This window comes from Hipposideros armiger, unplaced genomic scaffold, assembly GCF_001890085.2.
Source record: "Hipposideros armiger isolate ML-2016 unplaced genomic scaffold, ASM189008v1 scaffold_1224, whole genome shotgun sequence".
In the NCBI taxonomy this organism is placed as follows: Eukaryota; Metazoa; Chordata; class Mammalia; order Chiroptera; family Hipposideridae; genus Hipposideros; species Hipposideros armiger.
Window position 1 is genome coordinate 231,382 of NW_017732574.1, and position 15,665 is coordinate 247,046.

The following is a 15,665-nucleotide window of genomic DNA, read 5'->3' on the forward strand; positions in this document are numbered from 1 at the left end:
TGTAGCCATGTTCTTATTTAAGAAATATAATTAAGAAATATTTTTATATGTATTTGCATCAGATATTAGGGACAAACTTCAAATTCTATCTAATGTAAAATGCATCTTTACAGATGAGCTTATTAGGTTTGAGAATTGAAAGGGGTTTAGGTTATCTTGGGTTTTTTGAGGCCATTAGTTATAAAAAGATTTCTTTACCTTTAAATTAACATCAGAATCTTTAGAGCTGAGCTTTTCTTCAAGGCTTTTTCCTAACAAACTTTCTACTCACTCACAAATAGTTCAGCAAAACAGAGTGATAAAAGAATGGAATGAGACTCATACAATCCTTTGTTGTTTAAGCAAACTGCATTTTATGTCAGTTACATAGGCTCAGTGTGTTAAGATATCTCTTGGGAAAAATATAGCTATTTTCTGTTATAAACTTTATCTCTGTATATAAAGTCCAGATTTTACTAGATATTTCTGATTCCCAAAATATCAGTATTAGGATATACCTCAATTTAGGCTTTAAATAACTGCGTAATAAAATAGCATAAGAAGGTATAAAGCTGAAGCACATAGTACATACATATTTCTTTCTAATGTACAGAAGAAGAGTGTTGTGTTTCTTTTGTTACAACTAAAATGTTCCCGAAACCATGCACCTGGTACCCTAGTAAATTAATATGACTGCCATAGGATACTTTAAAATTTTGAGGGGAGAATATTTGTCGGACACAACACAAACTATTAGTTTGAGGTAGTTTACATTTTCAATATTAAAAAACACTATATTTCTTTCCATGACAGTGTATCTTTGCAAAGCTGAGTTTGCAGCAGTTGTGATAAAAGTACTGTGCAAAAAGCATAGTGGAACAGGAAACGATAGTGGTGGTATCCATCTAAGCTGATTCCAAGGTTTGAGAAGTTGTGCAATGTCCATAGTTACTAGTGGTTGTAACATAAATTCTTACTAAGTTGTTTGGACCTATCTGTTTAATAAATGGAAGTATTATGCATTTCTTTTGTCTCAGGTGTGCTGTGAAAAAATTACTGCAACACTAAAGGGCACCATGAGCTGAGAAATTATGGGGAACATCTGTGGAACACGCAAGAAATACACTAAGGCTAAAGTCATTTAATCATTCATTTTCTACCTAAGAAATTTTCTAAATAGTCTTACATAAGAAGGAGAAAAAATATATAAAAACATACATACAAAGTTTGGATTTTTATTGAAATCTTGTGTAGGTATCAAACAAAATCTGCTTTCTTCAGATAAAAATATTCTCTCAGCTGTCTCCAGATAACTGCTAAGTCTAAATTGGTCCTTCGATGTCTTATTTTTATTGTTCTCATGAAATGTTTATATACACTTAGAATGTTCCCAAAATAATTTTTATCGTGTAAAGGACCGTACATGACGACCTCTTCCACTGCCTCCACTAACGAACTTTCCTCTTGAGCCTCCACTGCCACTATTTGCACTTGCCCAGGAAGGTCCAAGCCCCCCACGGCCTCTTGAAGCACGGTCACGAGGACTTGGGCGGTAGCCTATAAAAGAAAGAATGTAAGTTTTAGTTACAACGTCCTTTCCTTTCCCATTATATACTCATCTATAACACTGAGCTCAAACCAAGACAAGAATTACTCTGTGCTCCTTTAAAATCCATGTGTAAGTTCTGTGAATGTGTTAAAGACCACTGAATTGTCCACTTTAAATAGGTAAACTGTCTCATATGTGATAAACACATCTCAAATAAAGCTGTTATAAAAAAATAATAATGTGCATTTGAAACCAAAAGTTACGTCTGACCAGAATAATTCTGGACTTGATATAGTAATGTTTTAGAAAAAAGATTATATGCTTACATACATAAGACAATACTAAAAACAAAAACAGAATATACCCTATGAAGGTTATCTGTTGGTAAAATACTTTGGTCAAAAACTAACTTAAGGATTGGCTTTCATTACTGAAATATAAAAACAGAGCATTATGAAACTGCTCAGATTATACACATAGTTCAGAATCTAAAATTTTTATTATTTTTATAAAAAATGTACACTGGGCACTCATTCAGATATAAAATTAAATTGACTTTAGAATTACACATCTACATTCTAAAATATTCTCTCCCAGAATCAGAGTATATGACATTCAACAATTTGAAAAGGATTTGCCTCCACTCTCAGCAATATCAAGTGGAAAGAAAGTATACCTGTAGAACTAAGTGGTCGTAGTGGTGGAAGAGGGCCCCGATTAAAATTGCTCTGGCCTCCACGGCTTTCATTGTAAGTTCGAGGAGTATTCTGAGCACTCCAACTGGAGCCTCTTGTTCCCTCCCGACGACTATAGTTTCCTAAAGGCAACACAATGAAAATCTTTTTCATGACTTGAATTGGATTAAGAAAGATTTGACAGGTTTTCCTTAATCTTCAAAAGTAATGTTAGAGAAACTCTGAAATTCTGTAAATGGAATATAAAGTGGCAGCATCATATCTGGGTAGAAGCAGAGGCTCTGGAGCCAGACTGCCAGGATTCAAATATTGGCTTTACCACTTGTATGTCCTGGTCAGCTGACTGATAGTTTTCTCCTCTGTAAAGTAGGTATATTTACAGAACCTACCTGTTGATGTGAGAGTATTATATGTAAAGTACTTATAACAGTTCCTAACACAGCTATGTGTCTGCTATTAATATAAACTCCTAATCTCTTTCAGTCTCACCCTCACTTAGCAGCAGGAAAACAAGCCATCAATCACTAGTGAAGTATAATTTCTTTGAGTATACTCAGTTTCTAAAATCCTGAAATAATTTAAAACAGATTAAATACAATATCAGCAGCCAAGTAGAGAAAATCAATGGTAAACTACATAGATCACAAGGAAATTGTTGATAAGTATAATACAACTTCAAAAATAATATATAAATATTATTCAGAAAGGATGAACACACTTTTAAATGTAAAAAGGAAAATAATTAGCCAAGACTTAAACTCATCACTAAATGTGCAAATAATCAAGGGTTCACTTAGAAAAGATTTCTTTCTATCCACTAAAGTACTATGCAAATAGTACCAATGGTCTAGAGACAGCTTAATTCTAATAACAGAAAAATACTTTATCTGAATCAATGCCATCTAAATCACTATTTAATATTCTAATATTCCAATATTCTAACCCATTAGGACACATACATAAGTAGTTACCTTTTGAAGCAGGTGGTGTGAAAAATCTATTTTGACTGTGAAAAGCACCCCGTCCTCGATTGCCTGAAAATCCACCACGAGAAGAAATCTTCTGTGATACTTTGAGTGGCCGTTTTGGTGGGGGTATTCCATCTTGAGGGACCACTTCTTTACTTTCAGCTGCAACAAAGTCATCCACATGCATAGATGGTGGTCTGCTTGTGTTCTGTTTTCTCTGACGAAAAATATCATGGGGTCGTATACCCTGTCCAAATCCTCCCCTGCCCCTTCCTCTTGGTGGCGGCACAACATGAGCTCGTTTGGCAGGTTCAATGTATTCCGATTTTCCACTGTTAAAACAAAAAAGTTCCATGAAAACATGTTTTTTTTCATATTTCCAACAAAAATGTAAGTCAATCTTTGCAATACTGAAAACTACATTTCAATTATTTTATTCCAATTAACTTTGCAAATATCTCTATTACAAGCATAACTTGTTTTACTGTGCTTCACTTTACTGAACTTCACAGATACTGCATTTTTTACAAATTGAAGGCAAAATCCTATACCAGCAAAAACATTACAACTCACTGAAGGCTCAGATGACAGCATTTTTAGCAATAAAGTATTTTGTAATTAAGGTATGTACATTGTTTTTTAGACCTAACACTATTATTGCACACTTAACAGACTACAGTATACTGTAAACGTAACTTTTACATATACCAGGAAGACATAAATTTCATGTAACTTGCTTTATTATGATGTTCACGTTATTGCAGTGGTCTGGAACCAAATGAGCAGTATCTCCAAGGTATACCTGTACTTTCCATTAAAATATAACAAAGCTAGTGAATGGTACTCACACTTTATTAATGTAACTAATAATTATTTAAAATCACCCAGTTCATTCTTGTTTAAACCTTCCAAATGCTCACAAAGTAAAATAATATAACAAATATATTGGGTATGTCCTGGCCAAATAACTATCTTTAAAAAAATTTCCAAAAAATATTCATTTTTCAAGTATTATGAAAACTTCCTTTATCCTTTAACAGTCATGTCTAGCTTAAAATACATTAAAATAAATAACCTTCACAATCAAGATCTTCAGTAGAATAAACTTTACCTTGAAGTTATAAAGGTCTCATGTTTGTGCTTCCCAAGTTTAAATCCTTTAGTGGTCTTGGTTCTCCCTGGAGATGATGGTTCTGACAAAAATGAGCGCTCTAATTCTGAGTGCAAGTCAAAATCACTACAGCATTTTTCAGAGAGTTCAATTAAGTCGACTTTTACCTGCAGTCATAAAAATTCAATGAAAGGAAAAAAACACCTTAAAAGTAACTATTAATGTAACATTTGATTACAAAAATTCTTATTTCCGATCAATTATATGACTCATAATAAATAAATTATAGGTCTGCCTCTTTCTATCTTTTCAAAAAGCAACATCATTGGTAGTTAAAAAAAAAACTCTTGACTTCCTGTAAGATGGAGGAATAGACAGACACTGTGCCAACTGCCATGCAGGATCACACCAAAAATTACAAATAATTTATACAACATTCAACCACCACTGAACATTAGATGAACAGAACCTCTAAACGAAGGACTTAAAGAGGAGGCCACGTCAAGTCTGGTAATCTATCTAATACATTGAAGCAATCGCAGAGAGACAGCCAGAATGAAGATACAAAGAAATATGTCCCAAGTAAAAGATTAGAAGAAACCTCTAAAAATGGAACTAAATGAAACAGAGGTATCCAACCTTTCAGAGACAGAGTTTAGAACACAGACGATAAGAATGTTTAAGGAACTTAGTAAGGACAATGTTTAAGGAACTTAGTAAGCACATAAAGAAGGACAGAGAAATCATAAAAAACAAGTTACAACTATAAAGAATACAATAACTGAAATGAAGAACACACTCGAAGGAATCACCAATAGATTAGATGAAGCAGATGATCAGATCAGCGATTTAAAAGACAAAACAGCAGAAATCACCCAGTTAAAACAACAGAAAGAAAAATGAATAAAAAACAATGAAAATAGTTTAAGAGACCTGTGGGACAACATCAAGCGCAACAACATTCGAATCGTAGGAATACCAGAAGAAGAACAGCAGCAAGGGATTGAGAATGTATTTGAAGAAATAATGACTGAGAACTTCCCTACCCTGGTGAAGGAAATTGACACACAAGCCCAGGAAGTGCAGAGAGTTCCAAACAAGCTGAACCCAAACAGCTCCAAGACACATCACCAAGACACATCATAGTTAAAATGGCAAAGGTTAAAGTCAAAGACAGAATCTTAAAAGCAGCAAGAAACAGACATCAGGTTACATACAAAGGAACTCCTATTAAGACTAACAGCTGACTTTTCTATACAAACTCTGCAGGTGAGAAGGGAGTGGCAGGAAATATTGAAAATGACACAAAAAACAGGCCTGCAACCAAGATTGTTCTACGCAGCACGGCTATCTCTTAAAATTGAAGGAAAGATAAAGAGCTTCTCAGAAAAGGGTAAACTTAAGGAATTCATTACCACCAAGCCAGCACTGCAGGAAATGTTAAAAGGGCTTTTTTTAACAAAAGAAAGGGGGAAACAACCTAACCCAGGAAGATCAGAAATACAAAAAACAAAATGGCAATAAATATGCAACTATCAATAATCACTTTAAATGTGAATGGACTAAATGCTCCAATCATTTAAGACATACAGTGGCTGAGTGGATAAGAAAACAGGACCCATGCATATGATGTTTACAAGAGACCCATCTCAGATCAAAAGACAACACAGACTGAAAGTAAAGGGATGGAATAAGATATTTCACACAAATGAATATGAGAAAAAAGCTGGAGTAGCAACACTTATTTCAGACAAAATAGACTTTAAAATGAAGACTACAATAAAAGACAAAGAAGGGCACTACATAATAATAAAGGGATCGATTCAACAAGAGGACATAACCCTAGGAAACATCTATACATCCAACATAAGAGCCCCTAAATATATAAAACAGATATTGACAGACAAAGACACAGATCAACAGTAACACTATCGTAGTAGGGGACTTCAAAACCCCATTGCCACCAATGTACAGATCTGCCAGAGAAAATCAACATGGAAACAAGCAGCCTTAAATGACACTTCAGACCAGCTGGATTTAATCGATATTTTTAGAGCATTTCACCCCAAAGGAACAGAATATACATTCTTCTGAAGAGCACATAGAACATTTTCCAAGATAAACCACATGTTAGGCCACAAACAAGTCTCAAGAAATTCAAGTCTTCTCCAACCACAATGCCATGAAACTAGAAATCAATATAAGAAGAAAACCGGGAAGCACACAAACACATGGAGGCTGAATAACATGCTACTAAATAGTAAGTGGGTCAAAAATGAGATCAAAAGCTATCTTAACACAAACAAAAATGAAAACACAACAATCCAAAATCTATGAGATGCAGCGAATGCAGTCCTAAGAGGAAATTCATAGCAATACAGGCCTATCTAAAGAAACAAGAAAAATCTCAATCAACAGACTATATTTACATCTAAGGGAACTGGAAAAAGAACAGCAAAACAAGCCCAACGAGGGTATAAGTAAAGAAATAATAAAGCCCAGAGCAGAAATAAATGAAATAGAGACCAAAAAAAAAAAATCAATGAAACCAAGAGCTGGTTTTTTGAAAAGATAAACAAAATCGACAAACCCTTAGCCGGACTCACCAAGCAAAAGAGAGAGAGGACCCAAATTGATAAAATCAGAAATGAAATAAAAGTAACAACAGGTACCACAGAAATACAGAAAATCGTAAGAAAATACTACAAGCAACTATATGCTAACAAATTTGACAATCTGGAGAAATGAGTAAGTTTCTAGAAGCATACAATCTACCAAGTCTGAACCAAGAAGAAAGAGAAACTCTGAACAGACTGATTACTACCAAAGAAATTGAGTCAGTAATCAACAAGCTTCCAACAAACAAAAGTCCTGGACCAGATGGACCACAGGTGACTTACAAAACATTCAAAAAAGAATTCATACCTATTCTCCTCAAACTATTCCAAAAAACACAGGAGGAGGGAAGGCTCCCAAGCACATTTTATGAGGTCACTATTACTCTGATCCCAAAATCAAAGATATTAAAAAAAAAAAAATCTACAGGCCAAAATCCCTAATGAACATAGATGCAAAAATCCTCAACAAAATACCAGCAAACCGAATTCAGCATCACATTCAAAAGATCATACACCATGAAAAGTGGGACTCATTCCTGGTATGCAAGGTTGGCACAATATCCGTAAATCAATTAATGTAATACATCACATTAACAAAATGAAAAATAAAAATCATATGATCATATCAATAGATGCAGAATAAGCATTTGACAAAATCCAGCAGCCATTTATGAAAAAAACTCTTAGCAAAGTGAGAATAGTGGGATCCTATCTCAACATAATAAAGGCCATATATGATAAGCCCACAGCAAACATCGTATTGTACTCAATGGGGAAAGGCAAAAATCTTTCCCCTTAAGATCAGGAACAAGACAAGGATGCCCACTTTCACCACTTCTATTCAACATAGTTCTGGAAGTTCTGGCCACAGCAATTAGACAAGAAAATGAAATAAAAGGCATCCAAATTGGAAAGGAAGAAGTAAAATTGTCATTATATGCAGATGACATGATACTATATAGAGAGAATCCCAAAGACTCCATCAAAAAGCTGTTAGAACTGATAAATGAATTTAGTAAGATAGCAGGATACAAAATTAATATTCAGAAATCAGTTGCTTTTGTATACACCAATAATAAACTATCAGAAGAAGAAATCAAGAAATCAAGGGAAATAAAAGAAAAAAGAAACATATGGAATTACATCAAACTTAAAATTTTTTCACAGCAAAGAAAATCATCAATAAAACAAAAAGGCAGCCTACTGAACGGGAGATGATATGGCAATGATATGGCTGATAAAGGGTTAATATCCAAAATTTATAAAACACTCATTCAACTCAACACCAAAAAAACAAACAACCTAATTAAAAAATGGCAAAGGATATGAAGAGTCATTTCTCTAAAGAGGACATACAGATGGCCAACAGGCATATGAAAAAATGCTCAACCTTACTAATCATCAGAGAAATGCAAATAAAAACCACAATGAGATACCACCTCACTTTGGTCAGAATGGCTATCATCAATAAATCAACAAACAAGTGCTGGCAAGTTTGTGGAGAAAAGGGAACCCTGGTGCACTGTTCAGGTGGGACTGCAGACTGGTGCAGCCATTATGGAAATCAGTAATGGAGGTATCTCAAAAAACTGGAAATGGAACTACCTTATGACCCAGCAGTTCCACTCTTCGGTATCTATCCAGAGAAACCCAAGACGCTAATTTGAAAAAATATATGCACCCCTGTTTACTGCAGTGCTGTTTACAATAGCCAAGACTTGGAAACAACCAAAATGCCCATCGGTAGACGACTGGATTAAGAAACTCTGGTACATTTATACAATGAAGTATTACTCCGCTATAAAGAAGAATGAAATAGTACCATTTGCAATGATATGGATGGACTTAGAGACTATTATGATAAGGGAAATAAGTCAGTCGGAGAAAGACAAATACCATATGATTTCACTTATATGCGAAATCTAAAATACTGAATGAACGAGCAAAGTAAACAGAAATAGTCTCAGAGATATAGAGGAAAAACTGATGGTTGCTAGTTGGGAGGGGTGTGGGGATGAGGGAGAAGGGGAAGAGATTAAACAGCATAAATAGGTAACAACAATATTGCCACAGGGATATTAAAGACAGTTCGAGGAATATAATTAATAATGTTGTAAATATTTTGTAGGGTGTCAGATGGTCACATGTCTTGTTAGGGAGACCACTTCATGGATGGGGTAGAGGCTTGATCACTGCACTGTACACCTAAAGCTGATGTTGTACAATATTGTATGTCAACTATAATTGAATATATATATATAGTCATGGGACATGGAGTATAGTGTATAGTGTGGGAGTGGAGTCAAGAGAATTGTAATAGATATGTATGATATGGGGCGGAGTGGGGCAGCAGATTGCAGGAGGTGGGTTGTCACTTCGAGGGGTTAAAAAGTATAACTATTGCATTGTGTTGTACAGCTGAAACTAATTTCAAATTAATGTTTATTTCACAATAAAATAAAATAATAAATTAAATAAATGACTTCTTCAGTAAAAAAAAAAGTCAAAATGATGTTGCTAACCTTATGATATCAGATTCATTATGAATAAAAGAACAAAAAAGAAACAAAAAAGAAACAACTCTTAGGAATTCAGCTGTTTTTTTGGAGGGGAGGTGGTGGCATTCCTCCTCAAAAAAGTGCTATCAATTAAAGAGAGACCTCTGCTCCCTGACAAGAATTTCAGGATTTCTCTATATAAATTAATGTTGTATTTACAGAACTGTTCCAAAAGAATCTGAAAGCACACTCTGCAAGCCTTGTATAGTCAACACATCTGCTATAAAAGGATTCTGTGCCACAAATCTCAAAGTTCTATGCATTTAATGAGGTTCCAACCTAAGTTTACTTTCAGAGAAGTGAAAATTATGTTTACTTAGGTTTTATTAGAATTTATCAAACCTAAAAGATCTAAAATTTCCCTAAGCTATGTAAGGTCACAATCATCATCACTAGACAGTTGTGATTTAACATAAAGTTAGCACAAATGTTTTAGATCTGTGATGCCAAATACAGTAGCCACTAACCATGTGTGCCTATTTAAATTTAAATTAATTAAATCAAAATTAAATTCAGTTCCTTAATCACACTAGCAATATTTCATTGCTCAATAGTCACATGAGGCTAGTGGCTGCTGTACCCGGACAGGGTAGATTATAGAACATTTCTGTCACTGCATAAGTTATACTGGACAGCACATAAAGAATAGTTGAAAATTTACATTAAAAAAAGAAATTAATTCTTTAATGAAACTTAAATGCATTGTATGTGATCTTTTAAAGAAGGAAAAGGAGCCCTTAAAACACTAAATATACTTTAACTGTGAATCATTGTCTTAGCTTTATTGCACATGATAAGTATTAACTTTTTTGGACCAGGAAATATCCAAAAATATTTATTTCTTTGATCAAGAAATAAGCAATACATGGTACAATAAGATGTGGCTGAAATTGTCCTCCCTAATATATTGCTGAGAAGCATAAAACAGACATTAAATTTTAAGTCTTTGTGTTTAAGAATGTCAATTCCCATTTGTACTATATTATTCTAACGAATACATTCTTTACATTTTCCCAAATTAAGAGCAGATACTACAACACCAATCCTCTCCTTAAACCAAAATACAGGAATAAATTATAATTTTGTGGAATATTTTCTACCCTACAAATATAAGAAAACAAAGTACTTAGAGTACTTTATGCAAAAACGTGATTGTCCCCTAAAATATCTCATTCTTATATACATAGATCACTTATCAGAAAGAAGCAAAACAAATAGTATAAAAACTGAGAATCCGTGTCTGACTGACATAAAAATTTGCAGTACTGGTCCCCAAACAGACTTTTAGCATAATATGTAACGTATTGCAGAGCTAACAATATACAAATAACAACAAAAAACATCTTTTTTCTAAATAGTAATAAAATTAAATTATACCAAATCCAGATCTGTATCAATCTCTTCAGCCTGAAATGGAGTGAACCACATAGATTTCAACTGATCATCCATGACATCAGCTAGTACATATGCAGTCCTGGAACAGCAAAAGCATTTGGTAAAAAGCAGAATTCCAAAATCAAGTATTTTAGCTTATCTCCTAGATAACACCTATGGAAAGTACAATTAAAAATGTAACCCTAGGGCCGGCCGAGTGGCGCAATGGTTAAGAACTGGCTTGGGATGCCAGAGGGCCCCATTTCGGATCCCACATTGAGGGCCAGTGACACTGCCCTCCACAGCTAAGATGCTGAACAACAGCTCGACCTGGAGCTGGGCTGCCCTGAGTCACCAGCGACTGTGTAGGCTGCAGTCCCTGTGGCAGTGGGTTGCCATGGGCTACCGTATGTAGCCAGCAGCCAGCGTGAGCGGCCAGCAGCCGCAGTGAGCGGCCGTCCAGAAGCCGGCGACTGATCTGCCTCTCCTGGGAAGAGCACAATGATGGTGCCAACTTGGGCCAGTGAAGCAACGTCCTCCACAACTAGACTGAACAACAAAACGACAACAACTTGTCTGTTCCCCTTCCCCCAATTCCCCAGCACTGTTCCCATCCCCCCAATTCCCCAATAAAAATCTTTTAAAAAAAAGTAACCCTATATAGTATTAGTAAATTTAGCACTTGAAAAAGCTACTTAAGAATTAAGTATTCTTAAAAAACAGTAACTTAGATATTAATCCTGTTGTGACAAACTGTGACCTCTCGGTAAAATAAAACAGAGCACTGGTTTTATTTCCAAAAAGCCAATGTGTACAGAAACTGCCCATATTTAATTTTTCTAAATTCATAGAATGAACTCCATGACACTGAATAGTGCTCAAAAGCACAGCGCTCCAAATATCAAGAGGCATATACTATGGTTCCCATTCTGCTGGCCTGTTTTTGTACAACCTGGGACCTAGGAATGGTTTGTATATTTTTAAAGTGTTTTTTAAAACAACAACAAAAAACAAACAAAAAGTTACAGAAGAATATGTAACAGAGGCTTAATGTGGCCTGCAAAGCCAAGAATTTTTACTACCTGGCCTGTTACAGAAAAATAGTTTGCTGGCCCTCTCTAGACCCCAGTCACTGAATACACAGTATCTACTCATCAACCACAAAACATTGCTTGTTTTACCTGTTGTTAAACAGATTCTGGAGAGATTCTGGAGCTGAAAGTACTGGTTCTATGTCCTGGTCACCGAGAGGTAAAGGATCACCTGATGACTCCAGCATCTGCTTAAGTCCAACCACATTGTCCAACAACGAGTCCAGATTGTCATCATCTTTTGAATGCTCCTAGACACAAACAAAACAGAATAAGAAGATGCAGGTAAAACATGGTCATTCAGGCTCCAAGTCTACAGACTTTTTAGTAGGAAAGGCTGTATTATTCCATTACTTAGAAATTTGGAGCACCATCTGGGAATTATCAACTTAACATTAAACATATTAAAATAAAATAAATACCAAAAACACTTGTCACTTTATTTCTAAAGAATGGTAGCAGGGGGCACCCAGTATTCAAACAATAAACAATTCAAAAAGTACTGCCTTCATTTACTCAAGATTCATAACACTATGGAGGACTTCCCTCCAAATTATTAACTCAACGAACTATTTCAAATGGTATAAATACGCAACTGAGGGTTCACTATTTTAAAAAGTCATTAGAAAAACTTGTACTAGTCAAATGGAGAAGTAAATATGTCTTGGGAATGCACTATTTTTATTTTATTTCTGTTTTTCCTTTTTTTTTTTTTTTTTTTTTACCAAAACAAGCTTCTCTAGTTCAAGGAACAGATTTTCTGGACTTTCTTCTTTGCTTTGTAGAAGCTGTTTTAATTCTGCAGCATTAATACTCATCGTCCGTGATGGATGAGCTCCATCTACTTCCATGAGACCACTATCATCTCCACAACATCCCTGTAAATGTCACACACAAGTTAAATTTGAGAACAGTGAAATTTGCAAAGATGCTTCCAAACTTACTAAGATATTTAAGCCATGTGCTGCAAATTTCCCCTCAATGTTTTGGTTTTACATCAGCACAAATGGCTGGTTTTAAAAAGGATTTAGTCAGCTCAAAACTGAAATAAGTTTACTTTGAGTAAGACTCACAAAATAAATAGGTAAGCACATGCATTCAATTTATTGACACCAAGATTTCTCAACAAAAATATCCAATGGCAAATACACTGGCATATGCAGGACACATAACATGCTGATTGATACTCAAGTTAATACAATGCCTGCTATAACAAAGAACTGATAAAATCTGAATTTACCTTTTTGGAGATAAGGCAAACAACTAAAAAAATAGTAACTATCATATTCAAGACTATATCTTGTCACGTAGAAAAGTTAGTATGTTTTTCTTTAAAAAGTATGCCACATAATAAAATGAATTTTGGAGTGGTAATAATTCAATGCTAGTAAAGTTAGCCAGCAAAACAAATGTTGGATTATGACAATAAATCCATAGTGTCACATATGAAAGAACACGCAGCAGTTACAAATCTGAGGAACATAGCCCTGTTTTAAATGGCTCAAAATGAATATGGTTTCTTAGGAAACTACACCCACCAACCCAGATGCAGGATTTAGTATTTTTATTTTTTATTTTTTTAAAGATTTTATTGGAGAATTGGGGGAGGGGAACAGCGTTGGGGAACTGGGGAAGGGGAACAGCCAAGTTGTTGTCCTTCAATCTTAGCTCAGCTCCAAGTCCAGTCGCCATCCGGCCACCCGTCAGCAGCTCACGGCTGCTCAGCTAAAGGTGCAGTGTTCAATCTTAGTTGTGAGACAAGGGGGGGCGGCGCAGCCCACCACCCCATGTGGAAGTTGAACTGGCAACCTTGTTGCTAAGAGCATGCACTCTCACCAGCTGAGCCATCCTGCAGCCTATTGGCAGCTCAGTGGCAGCTCAGCTCGATTGCAGTTCACTGGTCCAGGTGGGAATCAAACCGGTGACCCTGTTGCTAAGGGCTCGCGCTCTTAACCAACTGAGCCACTGGGCCAGCCCCAGGATTTAGTATTATTAAAGAGGCATTAACAATTAAAATTTTGTTTGAAGCGCCTACCATCTATCCGTCCTATAACTGGACACATTTCAATGAAAATTACTTTGAACAGGTTCCTACTCAAACTAATACTGTGCCTGAAACACACTTGTTCCTTTCAGAAAATTAGGCCAAGGAAGTCACTTACATTGTGTTAAGGAAGACGGCATACAGTTTTAATGAGAAATTCAATAAACCATTATGTCTACAAGGATTTTATTTGCTCTGTTTGGAGGTGGGGGTGAAGGGTAAATTGATGATGGCCTAGCTCATGTTTTATTAAAAAAAATTTAAGGTAAATAAGATAAAGTGCACTGACTGAAACAGACTGTGAAGAGTTCTCTTTAAAGGAATTGCCCCATAAATGTTGACAAAATGTATAAACTTCATGCAAAATTTATCACAAACTAAGTATATTTTATAGAAGTATATTAACCAGGTTAATAAATTATCAAGGCATCTAACTGGCTTCTTTCTTTATTCTTAGTTATTCATATTACTTACACTGAGAGATGGGAAGTTAAGTATAGCTGAATCAGAAAGTATCACAATGATTATTATTTTTAATATACCAAAAAACAAACCAAAATAATCAGTTAAAAAAAAAAAGGAGAGGGGAGAACTCATGTCCACAGAAAATCCAGAACATGGATTAGTTTATAGCAGCTTTGTTCTTAATTGTCAAAACTTGGAAGCAATCAGGATACCCTTCTGTAGGTGAATGAATAAATGTAGTATACCCAGACAATGAAATATTATTCAGTGCTAAAAAGAAATGAGCTATCATGCCATGAAGAGATATAGAAGAACTGCTACATACTATATGATTCCAAAAACATAACACTCTAGAAAAGGCAAAGCTATAGGCACACTCTCTGACTACAATATCCAGAAAGAGTCCACTCTGCACTTGGTGCTTCGTCTGCGGGGTGGTATCACCCAGCCTTCCTTCTACCAGCTCGCCCAGAAGTACAACTGTGACAAGATGATCTGCCACAAGTGTTAACGCTTGCCTGCATCCCCATGCTGTCAACTACCGCAAGCAGTGTAGCCACACCAACAACCTACGCCTTTAAGAAGGTCAAATAAGGCCCCTCCACCACCTCCTCGGCCCACAGGGCGGCGTTCCGCCCAAACCCCTTGGCCCTGGGGCTTCAATAAAGTTTCCCTTTCGTTGACTGGAACAGTAAACAAAAATGAAAAGAAAAAAAAGAAACGAAAAGAAAAAAGAAAAGTATTATAAACAATTATGTGTCATCAAGTTAGTAATATAGTTAAACTGAGGCACAAATTCCTAAAAAGACAGAAACTACCAAAACTGATTCAAGATACAGAAAATCTGAATAGATTTATATGAAGTAAAGCAATTTAATTAGTATCAAAAACACTTTCCACAAAGAAAAGCCCAGGCTAAGATGGCTTCACTAGTGAATTCTACCAAATGTTTAAAGAATTAACAACCCTTTACAAACTATTTCAAAAAATAAAAGAGGAGAGAATACTTCCCAGCTTGCTGTATAAGGCCAGACAAATGTCCTAAGAAAGCTACAAACCAATATTCCTATGAATATAGACCCCAAAATCCTCAATAAAGTAAACTGAATCTAGCAACATACAAAAAGGATCATACACAATGACCAAGGTCAGTTCAACATGTGAAAATCAATCAATGTAATACACTATATTAGTAGAATATGGAGAAAAACAT

General features: G+C 35.3%; 1 protein-coding gene across 2 annotated transcripts in view; it reads right to left on the reverse strand.

The window, feature by feature from the left end:
• Positions 1-1,194: 1,194 nt before the first annotated feature.
• VIRMA (vir like m6A methyltransferase associated) overlaps positions 1,195-15,665 on the reverse strand; it is a 62,881-nt gene continuing 48,410 nt past the window's right edge. The window contains exons 18-24 of one of the 2 annotated variants that reach the window (XM_019632990.1): positions 12,669-12,821; positions 12,034-12,194; positions 10,856-10,952; positions 4,303-4,469; positions 3,195-3,523; positions 2,205-2,345; positions 1,195-1,536 (exon numbers count right to left, since the gene is read on the reverse strand). In XM_019632990.1, coding sequence (XP_019488535.1) covers positions 1,382-1,536; positions 2,205-2,345; positions 3,195-3,523; positions 4,303-4,469; positions 10,856-10,952; positions 12,034-12,194; positions 12,669-12,821 — 1,203 coding nt within the window. In that variant the 3' untranslated portion in view covers positions 1,195-1,381. The remainder of the gene's footprint in view (positions 1,537-2,204; positions 2,346-3,194; positions 3,524-4,302; positions 4,470-10,855; positions 10,953-12,033; positions 12,195-12,668; positions 12,822-15,665) is intronic. The other variant, XM_019632991.1, reaches the window with a different exon arrangement.